Source organism: Petaurus breviceps, unplaced genomic scaffold (genome assembly GCF_028583685.1).
Source record: "Petaurus breviceps papuanus isolate PSGF00001 unplaced genomic scaffold, PetGlider_PUasm1.0 91041, whole genome shotgun sequence".
In the NCBI taxonomy this organism is placed as follows: Eukaryota; Metazoa; Chordata; class Mammalia; order Diprotodontia; family Petauridae; genus Petaurus; species Petaurus breviceps.
Window position 1 is genome coordinate 41211455 of NW_027187400.1, and position 22434 is coordinate 41233888.

At 53.0% G+C, this 22434-nt stretch overlaps 1 protein-coding gene across 1 annotated transcript; it reads left to right on the forward strand.

The window, feature by feature from the left end:
- The first annotated feature begins 849 nt into the window (after positions 1-849).
- FCGBP (Fc gamma binding protein) lies at positions 850-22010 on the forward strand. Its single transcript, XM_069078681.1, has 20 exons — positions 850-951; positions 1247-1303; positions 7576-7925; positions 8472-9042; positions 9410-10014; positions 10378-10945; positions 11320-11912; positions 12140-12719; positions 13045-13244; positions 13442-13583; positions 13813-14141; positions 15012-15585; positions 15758-16365; positions 17276-17843; positions 18123-18694; positions 19153-19732; positions 20083-20282; positions 20366-20743; positions 21412-21683; positions 21831-22010. The coding sequence occupies exons 2-20, from the start codon at positions 1249-1251 to the stop codon at positions 21838-21840; spliced, it is 7755 nt and encodes a 2584-aa protein (XP_068934782.1). The 5' UTR covers positions 850-951; positions 1247-1248; the 3' UTR covers positions 21841-22010.
- Positions 22011-22434: the final 424 nt, after the last annotated feature.

Consider the following 22434-nt stretch of genomic DNA (forward strand, 5'->3'; position numbering starts at 1 on the left):
CTCAGACCCAACCCAAAGGAAAGGGGTTCAACCCAATTCAGTTCAATTCAGTTCAGTTCAGTTCAACTCTAATTAACAAACATTTGTGATCAACTCTGTGCTGGGCACTGGGCTAAGTGATACTGGGGATACAAGACAGAAATTAAGCAGGTGGTGCCCTTAGCAAGCTTATATTCCACTGGAGGGAAAAAATAAGTAAAAGCAGACAAAATCAATGCCAGGTAATTTTAGGTGTGAACGCTAACTGGTCAAATGAAGAGAGAGGAGAGGAGAGGAGAGGAGGGGAGAGGAGAAGAGGGGGGGGGGGGGGAGGGGAGGGGAGGGGAGAGGAGAGGAGAGGGGAGTGGAGAGGTCCCAAGACAGAGCCCAGGTTGAGGACTGTACAGTCTGGTAAAGTGCCAAGACCCGGATATAAGATGTTGTAATGTTGCTGGCAGAAGCCAAAGGAAGCTTGTGTAGGGCCAGCAGGTAAACAGGGCCAATCACCCACCTTCAGCCTTTCTCCCTCCTCAACCCAGGACCCACCCACTTCCCATATGGCATTCTGGCCTCTGGGTGTCTCGTCCTCTGTTCCCCAGCTGTCTAGGCTCAGCTTCCCTATCTTCTTCAGTAGCTGAGGCAGCTACCTCCTCAGTCCCTCTGCCCCATCCTTCCTCAGATCAAGGTGTGTCACTTGTGCCCTCCCTCCAAATTCTTACTCATTCCCGTACTTCCCCAAGACAGCCCCTCCTCACCCTCCCGCCTAGACCTCAGCTCCTGCCTTGGACTTCACTTCCATCCCAGGATTTTTGTTCACCACACCCCACCTCCTGGTCCTGCCCTGCCACTGACCTAGCATCCCCCTCCAGGAAATTGGCACTATCTCTGGGACAGCTGACCCAAGGTGTGGCCACTGAGCTCCATTATAAAACCTCATCGATGGGATTGCTTTGGAGCTCCTGGGACCTGAAGGTGAGATTGTCTTGTGCCACACGGAACCCCTGCCTTCTTCTGTTCTCCTTCAGGGATGCAGACATCCCATTCTCCAGTTCTCCCCTCCCTCTGGGGTCAAAGCATCCATTCCCTGTCCCTGCTGGGGACTGCAGCCCAGCATTCCCCTTGCCCAATTCTGCCTCCATCTCTCCCACCCCAGAAGTTGGCTTATGGTGGCAGAAAGGTCTGCAGCTCCCGAAAGAGAGGGTCCTCCTTCAGTGCCCCCCACTGAAAGCATTATGCACCTCTAAATTTTTTTCATTGTCCCTTACAGAGATGGGTGCCTGGGGGAGCTGGTGGGTGTTCTGGGCTGGAGTCAGCTTCCTGCTGGGTGAGTATAAGCTGGTCTCTTGGGATCAGCCTATGTTTCTTCCCTGCCCACCCCCCCCCATTCTCCCCGTATTGTCTGCCTAGAGGCTTTTCTCAAGGTTGCCTCATTGAGAGACACCCTCCCCCTTCTCTCCTTTCCTTTTCCCCATGGAATACTCCTCTGCCTACAGCCTTGATAAAGGCCTGTGCCTGATCTCTACAAGAAGAAGTGGTTCTCCCAGAATTTCCTGGGGGAAACTGAGTTATGGATAGGTTTTAATTCAATTCAATAAGCATTTAGTAATCACAGGATTGCAAAGGGCAGAGGTAAGAAGAGAGAGTATTCCAGGCATGAGGGACGTGTGCAAAGATGCAGACCAAACCAGGAGTGTGTGATGGGGAGGAATGAGTGGCTGGAGTCACTTGTGATGCATTGCAAAGGCGAGAGAGGTGAAGTTTTATCTTCCCCTAGAGGCAGCCAGGGCCCCGTGTAGAGGAGGATCCTGAGGAGACTGGGCCTTTAGAAATCTCCTTTCTGTGGTTGTTTGGAGGATGGGTCTGAGAAGGGAGAGGCTGAAGCCTATTAAATAGTCTTGGTGAGAGGTAAGAAGGAGCTGGCCGAGGCTGGTGGGGGTGTGAAGCGAGATAGGGCAGAGATTGTGGAGGGAGCGTTAAGGAGGCTGGGGACTGATTAGAAAGGGAGGAAGGGAGAGTGAAGATGTGAGGAAGCCTCTGAAGGTGGGAACCTGAGCATCTGGGAGGGTGCCAGTGCCCTCCAAGGAACAGGGGAGGCAGGAGGGGGGCTAAGTTTGGGGAATGATAATGAGTTCAGTTTGGGATAGGATGAGTTCAAGACGCCCAATGGACTTCCAAGTGGAAATTCCAGCAGGTACCAACTGATATAGGAAGAGAAAGGCAATGCAGGTAGACTTGGGGGTCATCTGTGTGTTTACATGCACACGTGTGCATGTATATGTATGGGCAGACCCATTTATGTGCATGTTTATATGGGTGTATGCTGTGTGTAATATATTCACATAGTTAGGTGTCTATGCGTGCACTTTGTGTGTGATGTGTTTAGACACATGTGCATATGTTTATAGTGTGTGCACTGTGTGTAATATATCTCTATGCATGTGTGTATGAATACACATATGTTTGGATACCTCTATATGCAGACTGTGTGTAATAATACACATGAATGTAAGGATGTTTGTGTACACATGTGGGGATTAAAATTGTCCAACCTACAGTAGACTGAGCCCATGGCATTTTATTAAAGGGTCCATGGTCCCCTCTAATGAGGGGGACCTCAGGTCTTTCCCACCATCTGAGATGCCCCCTGCTTCCAGGATCTTGTATTTATACAGTTTGATACCCAAATATACAAAAAAGGCTGGTAAAATATAGAATCTCGTTGGTTGACATATAAGCTAAAATAAGCAAAAATTATATGTCAGCAGGTCATGAGTTAGTGAAACAAGGAATATCTTGGCTGATTAGGTGGTCCCAAGATGGACAGGGTCCTCCTTAGGTTAGGCAGGAGGAGATGGTACAAGATGAATATTCTCCAAGAACAATTGGGAGCAGGGGGAACCTCTCCATGCCAGGCCTCCCCCCATGCTTGGTCTAGTCTGAGCAAAACAGAATGGAGATATTTCTGCCAGCATTGTGTGGTTGTGCAAGTGAGCTCCAGAGCTGCTTAACAGGTAGTGAACATTATATTAATGTCTGAGGCCTATTATATGACCCTTCCATGAGAATACAAATTCTATGTGACTTACACAAAGTATGGATTAATATACTGCATATTCTTATACCTATTAATAGGTGATTAATGCACATTACTAGATGAATATATTAAAATAATTACTGACAACCATTACCCCTTATAAAATCATAACGAACTGATTAATACTGAGTAAAGTCCGGGTAGGAGTCCTCAGTGGATCATTTCTCTCACATGTATTATGAATACATACACGTGTTTGATATGGTATCATATATTTATACACATGTATTTATGAAGGTACACCACATGTGTTTGTGCATGTATATGCACACAGTGGATCATAAATTTATACACACGTGTCTGTGTGTTTATATACATACATGTATGAATACATACATGCACTGTTTATCTACGTGTATGTGTGCACACTGTGTAATATTTATGGTTTTATGGATGCATGTATACATAGCTGTCCTTATGGCATATGTATATTGGCACATATTGTGTAATGTAATGTACACATATGCATGGCTAGCCAGATGTTCGTGGAGAGCTTACAAAGTCACTGAGAGAACAAAGGTACAGAGAAAAGAGCCAAGGGCCTAGGACAGAACCAGGAGCTGCCCCTGTGCACATCACGGACTGCAAAGGACAGAGGGGGAATGGTCAGACAGGTAAGAGGGAGTAGATTCCCCAAAACCCAGGGAGGAGAAGATTCTCCAGAAGGAGGGAGAGGGGTGAGGGCTGGTAACTATTTGCAGAGGGTATCAAGAAAGACGAGCCTTAAGAAAGGCCCCCTGGAATTTGCAATAAGGAGATCACTGGTTAACCTTGGGGAAAGCCGCTTCAGTCAGGGGATAAGGCTGATGTGACTGCTGAGGGATGAGAAGGGAGGTGTGGGAGGCAGACAGTGGACAGCTTTCCTTGCCTGTTTGACAAGATGACAATTCAGGGGGAAGTTTTGTTGTGTTGTTTTTTGTTTCAAAGAACAGGGAGATCTAGAGATATTTATAAGTAGCAGAGAAGGAACCGCTAGATAAAGGATGAAAAATTAGGGTAATGAGGGACTGGTGGCATCAAGAAAGGGAAAAGACAGTCCCTGCCTTCCAAGAGCTCACGGTCTAATAGGGAGACAACATGGGGGCCTCTGTGTCCGACCAACTCTACACAGGTGAAATAGGATGTAAGGCATAGATTGGGAAAGACATCATCTAGAAGTTCAGATTTTAGCTGGGATCTGAAGGAAGCCTTGAAAGGAAGGTGGGGAAGACAAGCATTCCAGACTTGAAGGACAATTAAGGGAAATGCCCCAGGCAAAAAGAAGTGGAGTTTTTGTTTGTTTGTTTGTTTGTGGAGCAGTAAGGAGGTTGGGTATACTGAGGCAAGTGAAGTTCAAGAAGATCTGAAAGGTGCCAAGAAGGGCTTGAAACACCAGAGCATTTTATATTTAATCCTAGAGTTTTGTGAATGGGGGTAGAGAAGGGAGGGTAGCAGGGGTAGACCTGAACTTTAGAAGATTTGATAACTAAGGGGAGAATGGATGGGAGTGGGGAGAGACTGGAGACAGGCAGACGACCCCCCTCCCTGCAGCTACTGCAACAGTCCAGGGGTGAGGTGACAAGGACCAGCCCCTGAGGAGGGGCAGTGTCAGAGAAGAGAAGGGGCGTCTTCAAGAGCTGGGAAATTGGCAAGACCTGGCCACAGATAGGATGTGATGTGGCTTGTGAGTCTGAGGACCTGGGATCATAGTGTTATCCTCTACAATAACAGAAAAGGTAGGGAGGGGGTCTGTTTCAGAAGAAAATTGGCAAGTTGTGTTCTGGATGTGTTGAATTTAAGGCATCCTGTTCAAGGCAGTTGGAGATTCAAGGCTGGCCTGAGTCTTCCCTCAGTCTCTCCCCATGGGGTGACCCTAAAGCTCTCTCCCACTCCCTAGAGCAGGCTCCCAGGGCCTCTGAAGGGTGGGTAAGGAGAGCCAGAATTCCTCACCATCTTCCTGTAGAATTATGAACCTGGCTACAGTTCAGCCCACCTCCACCTCCTTCTCTCCAGCCTTACCAATAGCCCTGCCACTGTTACCATCCTCTGGGACAGATGGCAGGGCACAGTGTGCTAAGGCTGGAACTACCTTTGGGCGGCTGACTCTTGGGCTGGCTCCTCCTGTGGAGTTTGGGATGGCAGCTGCAGTGGCCAGAATGAGCCATGGGACTTCACTCCCTAAACTAGACTCTCATCCCTTAGTGGTGCTGGTGGGAAGGACTCAAACCCCTCAGTCATCCTTCTCATCCCATCTCCCCAGGCCATGTGATCTTTTATGCTTCCTCATCACCAGCAGCTTGACCACCAGGTGATGAATTTCTCCAGACATAGCAATTCATCAGAGCGGACTACAGACCACTTGGACAGAAAGAGGAAATGGATGAGGAATTTGGCAATCAGATCACAAGTCTGGCAATAGGTGTGGTGTAGTAGTGATAGGAGACTTCAATTTTGTAGACATTTACAAAAGCATCTTCTTCCTAACTTGCCTTAATGACTATTTAATCCTTCAAAAGGAATCAATAAGGCAGAACTCTATATTGGCTCGAACTCTTGTCTGTCAGTGGTAGGGTAGAAGTGATAGAGAACTGACCACTGCTGCCTGGGGTTTGTGATGGAAAAGGAGAAGAAAGCCAGGCACATTCTGGCATGTAACCTAGATTTTATTTTATTTCTTTACATTTTTTAATTTAAATTTTGATTGAGATCTCTTATTTTCCCAATATATCCTTTTAACCAGAGAACTATCCACCCCTCATGACACAGAATGAAAAAGAAGGGGAAAAAACAGGGAAAATTGACAGGTGAGTCACATTAGGTCATATACACAATGTTCCACACCCTAGATTTGAAGAAAGTAGGTTTCAAAGAGTCCAGAGAAAGGATAGGTAGGCTTCTGTGGATGAAAATTCCACAGGGGATGTCTGACTAGAAGAGAAAAACTCTCAAGAATGAGATTCTAAAGGCACAAAGGAAAACAAAATCCAGCGAGGAGAAAATAAGTTATTTGAAGATATCAATGTGGCTGAACAGGGAGCTTGTCAGCTAACAGATTTCTCTCTCTCTCACACACACACACGTGTGCATGTATATGTGCATGTGTATATATGTACGTGTGTGCACAGTGTGGATGTGGGTATGTGTGTACACATGTGTGTACGTGTGCACACACATACATATATACAGTAGAAGAAAGGAGAGGTAAGAGACCTGAGGTGGGAGTGAATGAAGATTGACACTATAATAATGTGGCGTCGGGAATGTCAAAATTAAGAATTAAGAGACTAGTGAGGAGAGCTAAAAAAAAAAAGTTATTAAAAAGGTTTTAGAAATTTGTTTTAAGCTAAATTTAGGGGAAGAGGAAGATCAAAGGAAAAGAAACTGCCTGGGATGGAGGGAAGCTAGGCAGATTAAATGAAATTCTCGTCTCAGTTCTACTTTTTGCTGCCAAGGAGAGGAGTTTCAGACTAAAAAGCAGGAAATGGCTGGTTGGGAGCTGGTAGCCCAGCTAAGCAACAATCTCAGCAGAAAGTACCTGCTGCCCTCCAGAAGCTTGAGTCATTCCCAGATGAATGTGTCCCTCAAGGGCTGATGCAGCTGGGAGGAAGGATCACCAACCGCTGTCAACCATCTCTGAAAGACCATGCACTCAGTTTTGGGTCTAAAAAATTCCCACACAAGTACAACAGGGTCAAGATCTGGTTAGATTGAGGTTTGTCTGAAAAAAGAGCTGAGGGTTTAAGTAGACCACAAGCTCAATGGGACTTAACAGTGAGAAGTGGCATGCAGGAAGGTTGGGCTGCATTGACAGGGCAGAATGTTGGACTGAACTGAGTAAGATCACAATTAATAGAGGCAAATGTAAAGTCTTACCCTAAGGTCTAAGAACATCCTTCACGAGAGGGTAAAGATCTGGTGAAATAGCAGTTTTCTGAGAAAGAGCTGAGGGTTTAAGTGGACCACAAGCTCAATAGGAATCACTAGTGATTTGCAGCAGCCAGGGAGAGGTCACTGAGGTAAGCAAAACTTCCAAGGATAAGGAGACATGGCTCTTCTTCCCTTCTCAGACCAGGTCTATGGTATGCGGTCAGTGCTGGGTGTCATGGTTTTAGAAGGACATTGAGAATGTGGAGAGCATCTAGGGGAGGCCTCTGGTGCATGGCATATAAGAATTGACCAAAGGTCCCCTAAACTGGTCAATAAGCTTCACAGCAAGGACTGTTTCTGGTTTGTTTGTGCTTTTATAATCTCCAGCCTCAGCACAGTGCCTAACACACATTGATGCTTGTAGAACTAATTTCCATGTTCTCCTTTCCCAACTGTTTCTTGCCTGACTCTTCAGCTGCCCTTCTTTAATCTTGTGCTTCCCTTTTCTTCCCTAGCCTCTTATCCCCAATCCCCCCTCCCCAAATTCTCCCTTCTGCCTACTCCCCTCTATCTCCATGCCTTCCCCTCCCAGGGCAACCTCTCAGCCTCTCTCCCACCCTCGATTATCATTCTTTTGTCCTTCTCTCTCTTCCCAGTCACCATGCCCACCACGGAGGCATCTTGCTCCGGGGTCAAGTGTGGGTCCCAGGAGCGCTGTCAGATAGTGAAGGGGAAAGCAGTGTGCTTGGCTGCCTCAACAGCCACATGCCGGGCCCAGGGGGACCCACACTACACCACCTTTGACGGCCGTCGCTATGACTTCATGGGCACATGCACGTACACCATATCTGAGCTGTGTGGCTTTGATGAAACCCTGCCTGCCTTCAGTGTCGAGGCCAAGAATGAACATCGCAACAGCAAGAAGGTGTCCTACGTGGGCCTGGTGACCGTCAGTGCCTACAGCCAGGTGGTCTCCTTGGCTCGAGGGGAGCAGGGCTTTGCCCGGGTAAGCTGGGCACCTGGGGGTGGGGGTCAGGGCCCCGTGCCAGGCATGCCATCCATGGTCTACTCCTTGAATCCAACCCTTGGATAATGCAATGGAAGAGAGAGAAAAGCATAATGGTAAGGTCTCATATTTAGAGTAGGAAAGCATTTCAAAGGTCATCTAGCCCAACTCTCTCATTTTACAGAAAAAGACACTGAGGCCAGAGAAGAGAAAGCAATTTTCTCAAGGTCACACAAGGTCATATGGTTCCAAAGTCTTCTCGCTTTTCTGCACATATCCAATAGGCCTCCCCGCTGAGGGGGGAGATGTGGTCCCCTTCCCTAGCCCGGAAAACACAGTTCTGGTCTCAGGGGAAGCCCCTGGACATCCTTGCTGTCCCTGTACAAACCTGAGCTTATAATTCCTGAGGGGACCCAGTTTCAAGGAAAAAGGAAGAGTTACCCAGGGGGCCTTCCTGGAGGCAGAGAGCTCTGAACTGGGCTTTGAATGTGAGGAGGGATGTTGCGGGCATCCGTGGAGCTGATGAATCCCCGTTTTCCTCTGCAGATCAACAACCAGAAGTCTCGGCTGCCAGTGTCTCTGCAGGATGGGAAGCTGAGGGTGTTCCAGAGTGGGTCCCAGGGTGTCATACAGATGGACTTTGGGCTCCGCGTCACCTACAACTGGGACTGCCAGCTGACTCTGACCCTGCCGTCCCGCTTCCAGAACGAGGTCTGTGGTCTCTGTGGAAACTACAATGGGGATCCCTCAGATGACTTCCTCACCCCAGATGAGACGCAGGCGGCCAATGCCGTGGAGTTTGGGGAGAGCTGGAAGCTGGATGATGGTGACCAGTTCTGCTCCAATGACTGCCAAGGAGGCTGCCCTAGCTGCTCTCCCGGCCAGACCCAGCACTATAAAGGCGACCGGGTCTGTGGGATGCTGACCCTGGCAGAAGGCCCCTTTGCCCTCTGTCATGACATCCTGGACCCCCAGTCCTACCTAACCGACTGTGTTTATGACCTGTGTGCCACCGGTGGTGACCGGCCCAGCCTCTGCCGTGCCCTGAATGCCTATGCCACGGACTGTAGGGAACAGGGGGTCTCCATTGGGGACTGGAGGACACCTTCTGGCTGCCGTGAGTATCTGGGGGAGCTGAGGGGGGTGTGGGGGAGCAGAGGAGAGAGCATTGGAGGGGCTAGACAGCAAAAGACAGGGAAGAGCCCTGCAGGCGGGATGGCAAATGGCATTCTACTGCCTGCATGTCTGGGCCCAACCTGGTTCATTCCCCAGGGTCAGGCTCCCTAGGAGCAGACCAAGGTGCCTGGGACCACGGGGGCCATGTCCTGGCTTAGAAAATTGACCCCAGCTTCAATTTGAAGGGGGAGAGAAAGGAACAAACATCCGTAAGCACCTACCAAGCCAGACACTGTGCTAAATGGGTTATTCCATTTGAGGGCACGTAAGATGGTCCTGCTGATACCCTCCTCGTCTTCTCCTGGCAGCAATGACCTGCCCTGCCAACAGCCTCTACTCCGCCTGTGGCAATGCCTGCCCATCCTCCTGTTTCGAAGCTTCAGCCCCCTCGGATTGCGACTCCCGGCCATGTGTGGAGGGTTGTGTGTGCAAGAAGGGTTTTGTGCTGAGCGGGGATGCTTGCGTGCCCAACTCAGAGTGCGGCTGTCAGTACCAGGGCCTTGTGCTGGCCCCCGGGGACAAGGTCTGGGGAGACGACTTGTGCCAGCAGCAGTGTGTGTGTGATGGGAAGACTCAGCAGGTGCAATGCCAGGACACGGGGGGCTGTCCTACTGGGCAGCGCTGCCGGGTCCAGAACGGGATCCAAGGGTGTTACCCAGACAGCTATGGGACATGCCAGGCCTCGGGCGACCCCCACTACACCACCTTTGATGGGCGACGCTTTGACTTCATGGGCACCTGTGTCTACCTGTTGGTGGGGTCTTGTGGCCAGGACAAGACACTGCCTGACTTCAAGGTCCTGGTGGAGAATGAGCACAGAGGCAGCCAGGTGGTGTCCTACACTAAGGCTGTGCGTGTACAGGCCCTAGGGGTTGAGGTGGCTGTCCGCAGGGAGTATCCTGGAAGGGTCCTGGTGAGTGGAGGGCTTTGTGGAGGGAGGGAGAGACACATGGAGTTGAGGCAATTGGGAAGAGTGAACTGAGTGGGGGTGCTTGGATTTGGGGTGCTCTTGGCTTGGGTTTGGGTCTGGGCTGTGTAATTTGCTTGGAGGTTTGACACGCTCAGAGTGGAGTTTGTAGGCTAATTCATTCATTCAAGAAGTATCTTTCACGTGCCAGACGTGCTAGATGCTAGAGATACCAAAAAGAAAAAAAAAGTAGCCAGGTCCCCTTGCCATCAGGGAGCTTACACTGAATTGGAAGAAAGGACAGGGACAGATGGGCCACGATTCTGACCTCAGTGGTCTCATCTCTCTTCCCCCTTCCCCTGCATCTAGGTGGATGGGGTGCTACAGTACCTGCCCTACCAAGCGGCTGGGGGCCAAATTCAGATTTTCCAGAGCGGATATAATGCCGTGATCCGAACTGACTTTGGCCTGACAGTTTCCTATGACTGGAATGCCCTGGCAAAAGTCCAGGTCCCAACCAGCTATGCCAACGCTCTCTGTGGCCTCTGTGGGAACTTTAACAAGGACCCCAAGGATGACTTCACGCTGCGGGATGGGACCCTCACTGACAACGCCTTGGCCTTCGGGCAGAACTGGCAGGAGGAGACTCTCCTTGGCTGTGGGGCTGTTACTCCAGGAGAGTGCCCTCAGCTGAATGACCTGCTTGCGCAGCAGTCACAGAGCAAGAAGGAGTGTGGGCTCCTGATGGACCCAGAAGGGCCCTTCCGGGACTGCCAGGCTAAGGTGGACCCCGAGGGCTTCTTCCACGATTGTGTGTATGACAGGTGCCTGCTGCCTGGCCAGCCTGATGTGGGCTGTGATAACCTGGCTGCCTATGTTGCTGCCTGCCACGCTGCTGGGGCCACTGTCCACTCCTGGAGGAGTGAACAATTCTGCCGTGAGTAAATAACTCAAGGGAGAGGGCCCTGGGGAGAGAGGAAGAAAGGAGGGAGAAGAGGGGGAACCCACTGGTTAAAAGAAAGGGATCTGAGTTCAAATCCTGCCTCTGACACTTCACACTGTACAACACTGGCCATGTCACTGTACTTTCCTGGGCCTCAGTGTCTCTCTCTGTAAGATGAGGAGTTTGGGTCGGATGGTCTGTGAGGGTTCTTCTGATGCCACCTCTAGGATTCTATGACCCTGGTCCATCCACAGAGAGACAGAAGCTAAGCCTCTGAGATACAAGGGGGATCTGGGCCCCCAGACCCAGAGACTCAGGGGAGCGAGAGACTTGGGCCTCTGGCGACCCCTTCTTTCTTCTTCCCCTAGCTCTGACCTGCCCTGAACACAGTCACTATGAGGAGTGCTCCCGAGGCTGCCCCACATCCTGCAAAGATGTCTCCGTCCCTGGAGGCTGTGGCTCAGAGTGCCAGGAGGGCTGCGTGTGTGATGAGGGGTTTGCTCTCAGCGGTGAAGACTGCATCCCCCTCGCCCAGTGTGGCTGTCTGTTTCAGGGTGCCTACTATACCGTGGGCCAGTCCTTCTACCCTGGCCCTGGCTGCGACTACCTCTGCCAGTGTGGGGAGGCGGGCATTGTCACCTGCTTGCCCTCCACCTGTGGGACCCATGAAGACTGCCAGGTGGCCAACGGTGTCCTGGGCTGCGTGGTTGTGGGCTCAGCCACGTGCTCAGCTTCTGGGGACCCCCACTACACCACCTTTGATGGGCGGAAATTCGACTACATGGGTACCTGTGTCTACACGCTGGTCCGTACCTGTGGTTCCCACACTGGCTTAGAAGACTTTGAGGTCCTGGTGGAGAACGTGGCCTGGGGCAATGGAGCTGTCAGCGTCACTCGTGCAGTCACTGTCATTGTGGCTGGTGTCACCTTAGTGCTAGAGCAAAACCAGTGGAACGTCAAGGTGAGACAGAGTTCAGAGTTCCGCAAGAGGGGAGGGCAAATGACTGGATGCCTTGGGTTGGGGCTAGGGAGGCAAGACACCTCTATTCATAGTTGGCATCACCTGCCATGTCCCAAGGCCAGCCTCAGCCACTGGGTATCTACCTTTCTTCTGGGCAGTACTGTAGGATGTGGGGAGAGAGACCTGTATCCTGCAGTGGACCCTGAGGCCCTCTTCCCTCACCCCAGGTAGATGGCGTGGCCCTAAACTTCCCCGTGGTCCTGCTTGGTGGCCGAATCCGAGCCTACCAGAGCGGAATGGACGCTGTGATTGAGACCGACTTTGGTCTGCGGGTGGCCTATGACCTCGCCTACTATGTCCGGGTCACTGTCCCTGGCAATTACCACAGCAAACTCTGCGGTCTGTGTGGGAACTACAATGGGGAGCCTAAGGATGATTTCCAGAAGCCTGATGGTGAGCTGGCCACTGGCCCCGGTGCCTTTGGAGACTCCTGGGAGGTGGCCGTCCCCGGCTCCCCCTGCCTGCCTGTCTGTAACCCCGACTGCCCTAGTGATCCCGAGTGCAAACCTGAGCTGTCTGAAACCTATGAGCAGGAGCGCTACTGTGGCTTCATCACCAGCACCCAGGGGCCCCTGGCCGCCTGCCACGCCCTGGTCAGTCCCAACGGCTACTTTGAAGACTGTGTCTTTGACCTCTGCCTGGGCGGGGGCAGCGACAACATCCTATGTGACAACATTCATGCCTATGTGTCAGCCTGTCAAGCTGCCGGTGGCACTGTCCAGCCTTGGAGGAGTGACAAGTTCTGTCGTGAGTGATCTAGGCAGGGGGAGGATGGACAGACAGGAAACCAGGAAGACCACTGATGGACAAAGGGGGAGGCTGAAGGTCAGAGGTGGAGAACTGAGGGACAGAGAGAAGGGGCGGCGAAGCTACAGGAAGGGAGACTGAGGCACAAAGGTGGGGGAGAAAGAGTTGAAAGATGTGAGCAATCGGGAGAAGTGAGGGAGAGGCTGAAGCCCTGTTTCTTCAGGGGGAAACCCTTGGGGGGACATTGGCGATGAGGACCCCGGGTGAAGCCAGATTACTTCCCTCCCAGCCCTCGACTCTGATCTCTCTCCTTCCCTGTCCCCAGCTTTGGAGTGCCCCCCCAATAGTCACTATGAGCTGTGTGCAGACACCTGCTCCCTGGGCTGTGCAGCTCTGAGTGTGCCCCCCAGTTGCCCCAGCACTTGCTCCGAAGGCTGCCAATGTGATGTGGGCTTCGTCTCAGATGGTCAGGCTTGCATACCTGTCCAGGACTGTGGCTGCTATGAGGATGGCAGATACTACGAGGTATGTCCCACAGCTGCCTGGAGCCTGCCTTGAACCCACAGACCTCCTGGCCCAGCCAGACCCTAGACTTGCCTCTGCCCCACAGCAGTGGCTCCCCCATACCCTTCTCCCTCCTCTGTCAGAACACCTCTGAGCCCACAGAACAGGCCCTGGCTTCCCCAGGGTACATGTGAAAGCCCCATTATTTCATCCTTCAGCCCAACCAGTCTGTGCTCCTCAACAACTGTACCCAGAAGTGCACGTGCCATCCTGGGGAAGGTCTGCTCTGCCAGTCCCATGAGTGTGGGGCTGGCCAGGTGTGTGAGCCCTCAGGAGGCCTCCTGAGCTGTGTCACCAAAGGTAAGCAGCTTCTGCTGGGAGGGAGGGAGACCCTGAATTCACCAGGCTCCTAGGAAGGTCAGGGGAGTGAATGTAAGGGCTCAGTGAGGGCTGGACCCTGCGGTCCCAGGGGGAGTGGGGCCTGAGTGGCTAAAGGGAATAGATGTGTGGGGGCTCTGGAGGGAGGCCCAGAGGATTTGGAGGGGACTGCCTGGGTCTCTGTTCTCCTCAGTCTCCTTTGTACCCCCAGATCCATGCCAGGGTGTGACCTGCCTGGAACAGGAGACATGCCAAGTTCAGAACGGCCAGGGTGTCTGCGTCCCTAACTACCAGGGCACCTGCTGGCTGTGGGGCGACCCTCACTATCACTCCTTTGATGGCCGAGAATTTGACTTCATGGGCACCTGCTCCTATGTCCTGGCAGCCCTGTGTGGAGGGCCCTCTAACCTCCCCGCCTTTACTGTCACCACCAAGAATGAGAACAGGGGAAACCCTTCAGTTTCCTATGTGCGCCAGGTCACTGTCTCTGTCTATGGTACCAACATCTCTATCTACAGAGACGAGATTGGCCAAGTGCGGGTGAGTGCCTGGCAGAGGGCAAGGCTCCCCCAACCCTGTTGCCTCTCTGAGCTGGGGGCAGGGCAGAGCCAAGCAGTGCTTGGAGAGACCTCCAGTGTGGAGCACACCATGAGGGCAATCGATTCGGGGATATAGATACTTTATGCCCAATCATAGTAGACTGAACTCACAAGTTAAGACCTGTGTTCATGTCTGACTTTTGGTGCTGAGTGGCTGGGTCACCATGGGCAGACCACAAGGCCTTTCTGAGCCTCAGTTTCCCCCATCTGTAAAATGGGGATAATGCTACCTGTGCCTCAAGGAATTATTAAGAGGTTAAAATCAGGGGGCGGCTAGGTAGCTCAGCAAGTAAGAGCACAGGCTCCAGTGTTGGGATGACCTGCAGATCGAATCCTGGGCTCGGACACTCGGCACCACACCCAGAAATAACTGGCTGTGTAACCTTGAGCAAGTTACTTAACCCCGATTGCTTTAAAAAAAAAAAAAGAGGTTAAAATCAGAATCCTCTAGGAATGTCAGCTATTATCAATGAAATTACCATAGACCCAGGAGCCTTGTGCACAGAAGCTTGTGTCTGAGTGGGGGAGCCAGGCACAAAGGGGAGGAAATACCTGGAGTCATAGGGTCATAGGTTTAAAGCTGAAAGAGACCTTTAGAAATCATTGAATGCAGCTCTCTTATTCTACAGATAAGGAAATTGAGGCTGAAAAGGTAGCATTTGAATCTGTTTTCCTGACCCTAGGCCCAGCATTTTCTCTCTCTCCCAAGCATGGCTTTCCTTGGGGTAGGGAGTGAGGGAGCTCTGGGCTTGGCTGGGAAGCCTGCTGCCCGGCCTAATGTCTCCTCCCTGCTCTGCCCACTGCCCCCCAGGTGAATGGTGTGTTGACCACTCTTCCAGTGAGTATGGCTGGAGGGCGCCTCTATGTGTCCCAAGGCCCAGGTGGAGCCGTGCTGGACACCGATTTTGGCCTTCGCGTCACCTATGACTGGAACTGGAGAGTAGAGGTGACCCTACCCAGCAGCTTCCACGGGGCTGTGTGTGGGCTGTGCGGAAACTTTGACGGCAATCCTGACAATGACATGGCCTTTCCCAATGGGACCCTGGCATCCTCCATTCCCAGCTGGGGCGGCAGCTGGCGGGTTCCCGAGTGGGACCCTTTCTGCTGGGATGAGTGCCAAGGGGACTGCCCGACCTGTGAGGAGGACAAAAAGGAGCAGTACCAGGGACCCGACTTCTGTGGACCCCTGGCCCCTGGAGCTGAAGGCCCCTTCTCTGCCTGCCACGCCCACATCAAGCCCGATAACTTCTTCACTGGCTGTGTCCTGGACGTCTGCCTTGGGGGCGGCTCTCAGGACATCCTCTGCCAAGCCCTGGCCTCTTACGCTGCTGCATGCCAGGCTGCTGGCATCACCATTGGAGACTGGAGGACCGACTCCAAATGCCGTGAGTGTGAGGGGTCCCCAGCCCCTGGCCCTCATTCTCTGTAGGGACCCAGTCGTTCTACACCATGCCTGCCTCTCCAGGCCCTATCTTCTGCCCCTCTATCTCTCTTGTCTTTGTGTGTCCCTCTACCCAGACCTCCCCGCCAAACACCATTTCTGTGTCTCTCTCACAGCATACCCCTGTGGGGCAAATAGCCACTATGAGCTGTGTGGTTCAGTCTGCCCACCCAGCTGCCCAGGTCCATCTTCCGCCCCACCGTGCTCTGGAAACTGCACCGAGGGATGCCAGTGCAACGATGGCTTCATCCTGAGTGGCAGCAGCTGCGTGGCCCGTGAGGATGGATGTGGGTGCTGGGCAAATGGTACCTACCACGAGGCTGGGGCTGAATTCTGGGCCGACGACAGCTGTTCATCCCTGTGCCGCTGTGACCCTGCCGAAAGCCAGCTGCTCTGCTCGCCAGCAAGCTGTGGGCCAGGCCAGGAGTGCGCCATCCTGTCCACGGGCCTCCGTGGCTGCCGCCCCCTCAGCAGTGCCGTATGCCAGGCTTCTGGTGATCCCCATTATACATCCCTGGATGGAAGATTCTTTGATTTCCAGGGTTCCTGTGAGTATCTACTGAGTGGGACCTGTACTGACCCCAAGCCCGGAATGGAGACCTTCTATGTCACTGTGGCCAACTCCCACCGTGGGAACCAGGCGGTCACATATACCCAGGACATCACACTGCATGTCTATGACCACACCTTTGCCCTCAGCAGCTCCTTCCCCCGCAAGATGAAGGTCAGTGATATTCGGAGGGCACCAACCTGAGTGCCACAGTAACCCAAACACCTTATGTCCCTTGGACCAACATCTGTGCTGGGCACCATGCCAAGCCCCGGGGACCCAAAAAGAGAGACTTCAATCTCAAAAACAGGCCATCCCTGACCTCAATGTGCTTACATTCTGTTAGAGGGATATTTGGGGGGGGGGGGGGGTCTTTCAATCTCATTGCTGTAAAACCTCTCTCCTGAGCCAACTCAGCAGTTAAGTTGGACTTAGCCTTTATTTCCAAGGATGCCAAGGAGTTAATCCACCTGCCCACAGGTAGCTAGCAGCCGCTAGACCTTAACCCAGGTCTACCAGATGCCTCTTTGTTGGTGGTTCAAAGGTTAGAAACACACAACCTGTAAATAAATGGCAGTCCAATGGGGGAAAGATTTACTGACTCAGTCAGAGGAGGGGAGCTTGGAAGCCAGTTTGATTGGACTGAAGATGCTGGGGAGGGGTGAGATAGAAAGAGTCTTGAATGCTGGACTAAGGGTTTCATGCTAGAAGGTGACATGGTCAGACCTGGGCCTCAGGGAGATGATTCAGGATCACTCCAGACCCACACACAGTGCCCACCCTGCTGACTCTCTAACATTGCTCTCCTGCTAACCAGCCATGCTGACCTTTCTTCTTCCTCCCACCCTGACCCCAAGCTGAGCTTGCACACTGACCAGCGATGCTGACCCTCTCCCACAGAGCCCCTCCCCAGAGTGGATCTCCAATTTGCCACGTTTCACTCCAAACACTAACCAATCACACTCACCCCTCCTCACCCCCACTGAATGCTCAACGCTTTAGTCTCCATTGACATCCCACTGACCAACCCCCATGAACCTCCACCATCAGCATTTCTCATGCCCCTTCCTTCTCTTTCCCCTAGGTGGATGATAAGCTGGTGGCCCTGCCCTTCCAGCTGGACACACGTCTCCAGGCGTACCTCAGTGGTTCAGATGTGGTGATAGAGACTGCCTTTGGCCTGACTCTGATCTTTGACGGGGACAGCTTTGTCCGGCTGCAGGTCCCCTCTCAGTATGCCGGCACTTTGTGTGGGCTCTGTGGGGACTATGATGGAAACCCGGAAAATGACCTCACTCCAAAGGGTGGTCAGCCAGGCAATGACCCCGTGGCCTTTGGTAACAGCTGGAAAGTAGGAGGCAGTGTGGACTGTGGTGTTTGTTCTCCCAGTGACTGCCCAGAAACCTGCAGTGAGCAGAACCAGGCTCAGTTCGGAGGCCCTGAGGCGTGCGGGGTGATTTCGGCAACTGACGGACCCCTTGCCTCTTGCCATGACCTTGTGGATCCTACTCCCTTCTTCAAAAACTGCTTGCTGGACACCTGCCAGGCCCAGGGCCATCCCAGCGGCCTCTGTCCTGCCTTGGCCACCTACGTGGCTGCCTGCCAGGCTGCTGGTGCCCAGCTGGATGAGTGGAGACGGCCAGACTTCTGCCGTAAGAGCCCCCTCCTGCCACCCACTTTCATCTTTGGACACTTCCCCAGAGCCCACCCCTCTTTTCCTACACGAACACTCTCTTCTGCCCCTGGCTCTTTTGACCCTCATGCCTTTCCGTCACCTCAAGTCCCCTGATCTTTTCACTTCTCTGCATCTGTCACCCCTGACTCCTTTATTCTATCTCTGCCCCTCCCTCTGATGCCCCTTCCCCCTTCTCCTCCTCCTCCTCATTCCCTTCTTGCCCTCCTCCCCTCTAACTGGTACCTTTCTCCCCCAGCCTTCTCCTGCCCCACCAACAGTCACTATGAGCTCTGTGGTGACTCGTGCCCCATCAGCTGCCCGGACCTCTCAGCTCCACAGGGCTGCGTGTCTGCTTGTCGTGAGGGCTGTGTGTGTGATGCCGGCTTCGTCCTCAGCGGGGATACCTGCGTGCCTCTGTTCCAGTGTGGCTGCCTCCACGAGGGTCGCTATTATCCCCTGGGGGAGACCTTCTTCCCTGGGGATGACTGTGAGCGGCGCTGTGAGTGTGGCCATGGAGGCGTGGTCACCTGCCACGAGGGCTCTCCCTGTGGGCCTTACGAGGAGTGCCGGCTGGAGGCCGGCGTCCAAGCCTGCTACCCCACGGGCTGTGGCCGCTGTCTTCTGTCCAGTAGCATTCACTATGTGACCTTTGATGGCCGGGTTTTTGATTTCTACGGCTCCTGCTCCTACGTGCTCACCAAAGTGTGTGAGCCCCTGCCTGGCTATGATAACTTTACCATCGTCCTGCAGAAGGATGCCAGCGGGAACCTGTACCGCCTGCTGGTGAAAGTGGGTGACCAAACTGTGGGCCTGGGCCCAGGCCTGAAGGTGAGGGGCCCACATGCTGGCAGCGTGGGGAGGAGGGGTCCTCCTGTCCATAGATGAGAGCAGAAACCAAGAACACTCAGAGAGAACAGGTGAACAGGAATGAGCTGAAAAGATACTAGCTGTCCAGTACAATGGGAAAAGCACTGCCCCGGGAATCCCTGGGTGCAAACCCTGTGTCCCGGTGGGCCTGGTAAGCCTGGCACTTTAGGTAACCCTTTGCCTTCTCTCCTCCCGCAGGAGGAGATCAGACTAGATCCTTCTCTGTTTCTAGAGACCCCAGAGACCATCATTTTACAGATGAGGAAACTGAAGCCCAGAGATGGGTCCCTGAGTAAAAAGCAGTGACTTAGTAAATAGCAGACCCCCAGCCCAGTAGTTTGAGTAGATGGGATTCAGTGGCAAGGGCTCCTAAGAAGGGCAGCAGAGCTGAAAGGCCCCTATGGGTGATGTGTCTACAGGTCACTCTGGATAGGGAGCTGGTGGCACTGCCCGTGACGGCTGGCTCGGTGACGCTGACCCAGGAGGGCCGGAATGTGGTCCTGCAGACACCCCAGGGGCTGCGGCTCCTCTTTGACAGTGATGCCCACTTGCTACTCTCCGTGCCCAGTCCTTACCATGGTCACCTCTGTGGGCTCTGTGGGGACTTCAATGGCAATTGGAATGATGACTTCCTCCTGCCAGAGGGCACAGTGACCTCAGATGTAGATACCTTTGGGGCAGCGTGGCGGGTGCCAAGCTGCACCGGGGACCGGCCCTGTGGGGAGGGGGCAGAGGCAGGTTGCTGCCCCGTGTGTTCTGCAGAGCAGACAGCTCCCTATGAGAGTCGTCAGGCCTGTGGGCAACTCCAAGACCCCCAGGGCCCCTTTGCTGCCTGTCACGAAGTCCTGAGCCCCTTGGAATATTTCCGCCAGTGTGTGTATGACCTGTGTGCCAACCAAGGCAATGCCAGCTCCTTGTGCCGCAGCCTGGGCACCTACACTGCAGACTGCCAGGCCGCTGGGGTCACTCCGAAGCCTTGGAGGAGTGATAGCTTCTGTTGTGAGTAACCATGGTCAGGGGTCTGGAGCAGGGGGAGGAGACTATGGATGCCAGGCAGGTCCTTGGTGAGGCAGGGAGTACCCCAAGAAGTAGCTCTTCTCTTTCTGGCGAGGAACCATGTATGATGTACTTATTGAATGTAAAGAAGGCTTTACAAGCATGAAGCAAGGCTAGATAGCAGTATGTCTGAAAAGGCTCCAGGGGTTCCAGTGGACCACAAAGTCGATATAAGTCAGCAATGTGATGGGGCAGGCCACAAAAGCTTCCCGGCATCCCATTTCCATGTGGTGTCTGTGGGGAGACAGGAAGAGTACTCAGGCCTCACCTGACCTCACATGTCTCTCCTTCAGCACTTAGCTGCCCAGCTCACAGTCACTATTCGATCTGCATTCATGGATGTCAGGCCTCTTGCTCTGGGCTCTCTGGCCTAGGGGGCTGCACTGCCCGCTGCTTTGAGGGCTGTGCTTGTGACCAAGGGTTCCTGCTGTCCCAGGGGGTCTGTGTACCTATCCAGGACTGTGGCTGTGTTCACCAGGGCAGCTACCTCCCGGTAAGGCCCCTGATGCCTGGGTCCTGGGGAGGGGCAGGAGAAGAGGGACAGTTTGTCTGAGCCCCTTGTCCATCTGTTGACAGAGCAACTCATCCGTGGTGTCTGCGGACTGCTCTCAGCAGTGCACCTGCGCCCTGGGAGGCAAACTGAGCTGCCAGGCCATGAGCTGCCCCAAGGGCAGTGTGTGCCAAGTCCAGGAAGGAGCCAGAGGCTGCAAGGGCCCAGCTGGCATCTGCTCTCTCTCCACCAAACTCAACACTTTCGATGGGCTGGAGACCCTGGCTAACTCCCAGGGCATCTATGAGCTGTCCACCCTCTACTCCAAGGCCTCCCCAAATGAGTTCCACTTCCGGGTGCTGGCTGACTTCCAGCCTTGCCTCAAGGACTCCAAGTCTGTGAAACGGGTGCACATCTTCTTCCCAGACAGTCTGGTCACTCTGGCGCCATCTGGCCCAGTGTGGGTGAGGCCGCTGCTTCCCTGTTCTGGGGCAACCCTCCTGTCTCACCTATCTCTCTGTCTCTCAGCGGATCCATTCTCCCACATCTCCCTCTTTTTACCTCTAGATCTGCATTTTTCACTGTCTCTATACCTATATCTATATAATAGTAGCTGGCCTTTATATAGCACTATAAGGTTTGCTTTGCACATAGTTATCTCATTTGATCCCCACGACTACCCTATGAGGTAGGCATTATTATTATACCCATTTTACAGATAAGAAACTGAGGAAGATAGAGGTTAAGTGACTTGCCCAGGGTCACACAGCTAGTAAGTGTCTGAGGAGGGATTGGAACTCTGGCCTTCCTGACTCTAAGCCCAGTTCTCTATCTGTTGCACCATCTAGCTACCTACATTCCACCTACCTGGGCCTTGGTTTGCTCATCTGTAAAATAAGGGGGTTTAAACTAGATGGTTCCTGAGAGTCCTTCCAGCTGTAGGGAGATAGTTTTGCCTTTTTAAACAAATGTCCTGTGTTTCCGTCCATGTCCCCATGTCTCCAGCTCTGCCCCCCTCCCTCTGATCATCAGACTCTGTCTCCATTTCCCTGGTTCCCTGACTCTCCCAGTCTCTGTATGTCTTTGTCTCAGTTTCTCAGCCCCTCCCTTTCCTCTTCTCTCTGGCCTGCAGGTGAATGGACATCAGGTGAGCCTCCCAAGTAAGGGGCTCCTGTCTGTGTCTGTGCATAAGTCTGCCGATGGGTCCCTCCAAGTGCGTCAGAAGGGAGGGGTGCACGTACAGCTCAGCCCAGCTGGGAAGGTGGATGTAATGGTCGATGAGGCCCATGCTGGGAAGCTGTGGGGTGCCTGTGGGAACTTTGATGGGGATCAGACCAATGACGCAAAGGATTCCAAAGGGAAGGCGGTGCTGGAGGACTGGGAAGCCGAGGACTTCTCCCCATGGTGAGGAGTTCAGACGCTGGGGTCCCTAGGGACCAAAGTCAAGACACCAGGGTCTCTGAGGGGAGCAGGGATTGGAGGTCCTGGGGAAGACTAGAAAGGGACTAAGCTTAGGTGACTGAGGTGACTGAGCAGGTGTCTTTCTTCCAGCTCGGCCTGATTCGTGGAGCTCCCTGCATCACTACGGACCCGTTGGCATCCACAGGACATTACCACATTTCCAAGATGGTTATTGCACCTGGTAGCTGAGGGAGCGGGTTAGACAACAATCCCCCTTCTCCCAATAGTCAATGAGATCATTTCTGAGAAATGTTAATAAATCTCTAAATACAGTCTAGAACAAATCCATGTGTCGTATGTTTCCTCTACCCTAAGCCACTGAACAAGTTTAGAGGGAGCATGTCTGTCCCATGATGACTTTTGTCTCTGTACCCCATCTCATGGCCTCACCCAGAGCTAGGGAAATTCCAGGGGGAAAAACTATGGGAGCAAACTCCCAAAGGAGACTTCATCCTTGGCCCACTTGCCCTTCTGGGGTCTGCTGTTCCATCCACCTGCCTTGGAGGAGAGACTCTGGGAAACTGGTCCGTGCCCACTTTGTTATCACCTCTCTGCCCCAGGAGCTGTGGTATCTAGTTACAACTCTGCCTTCACCACTAGTTCTCCATGGCAGAAAGGTTTCCCAATCACCTCCACATTGTGGATACACAGGCACACTCATACGCTGTTGGTGGAGCTGTGATCTTGTTCAACC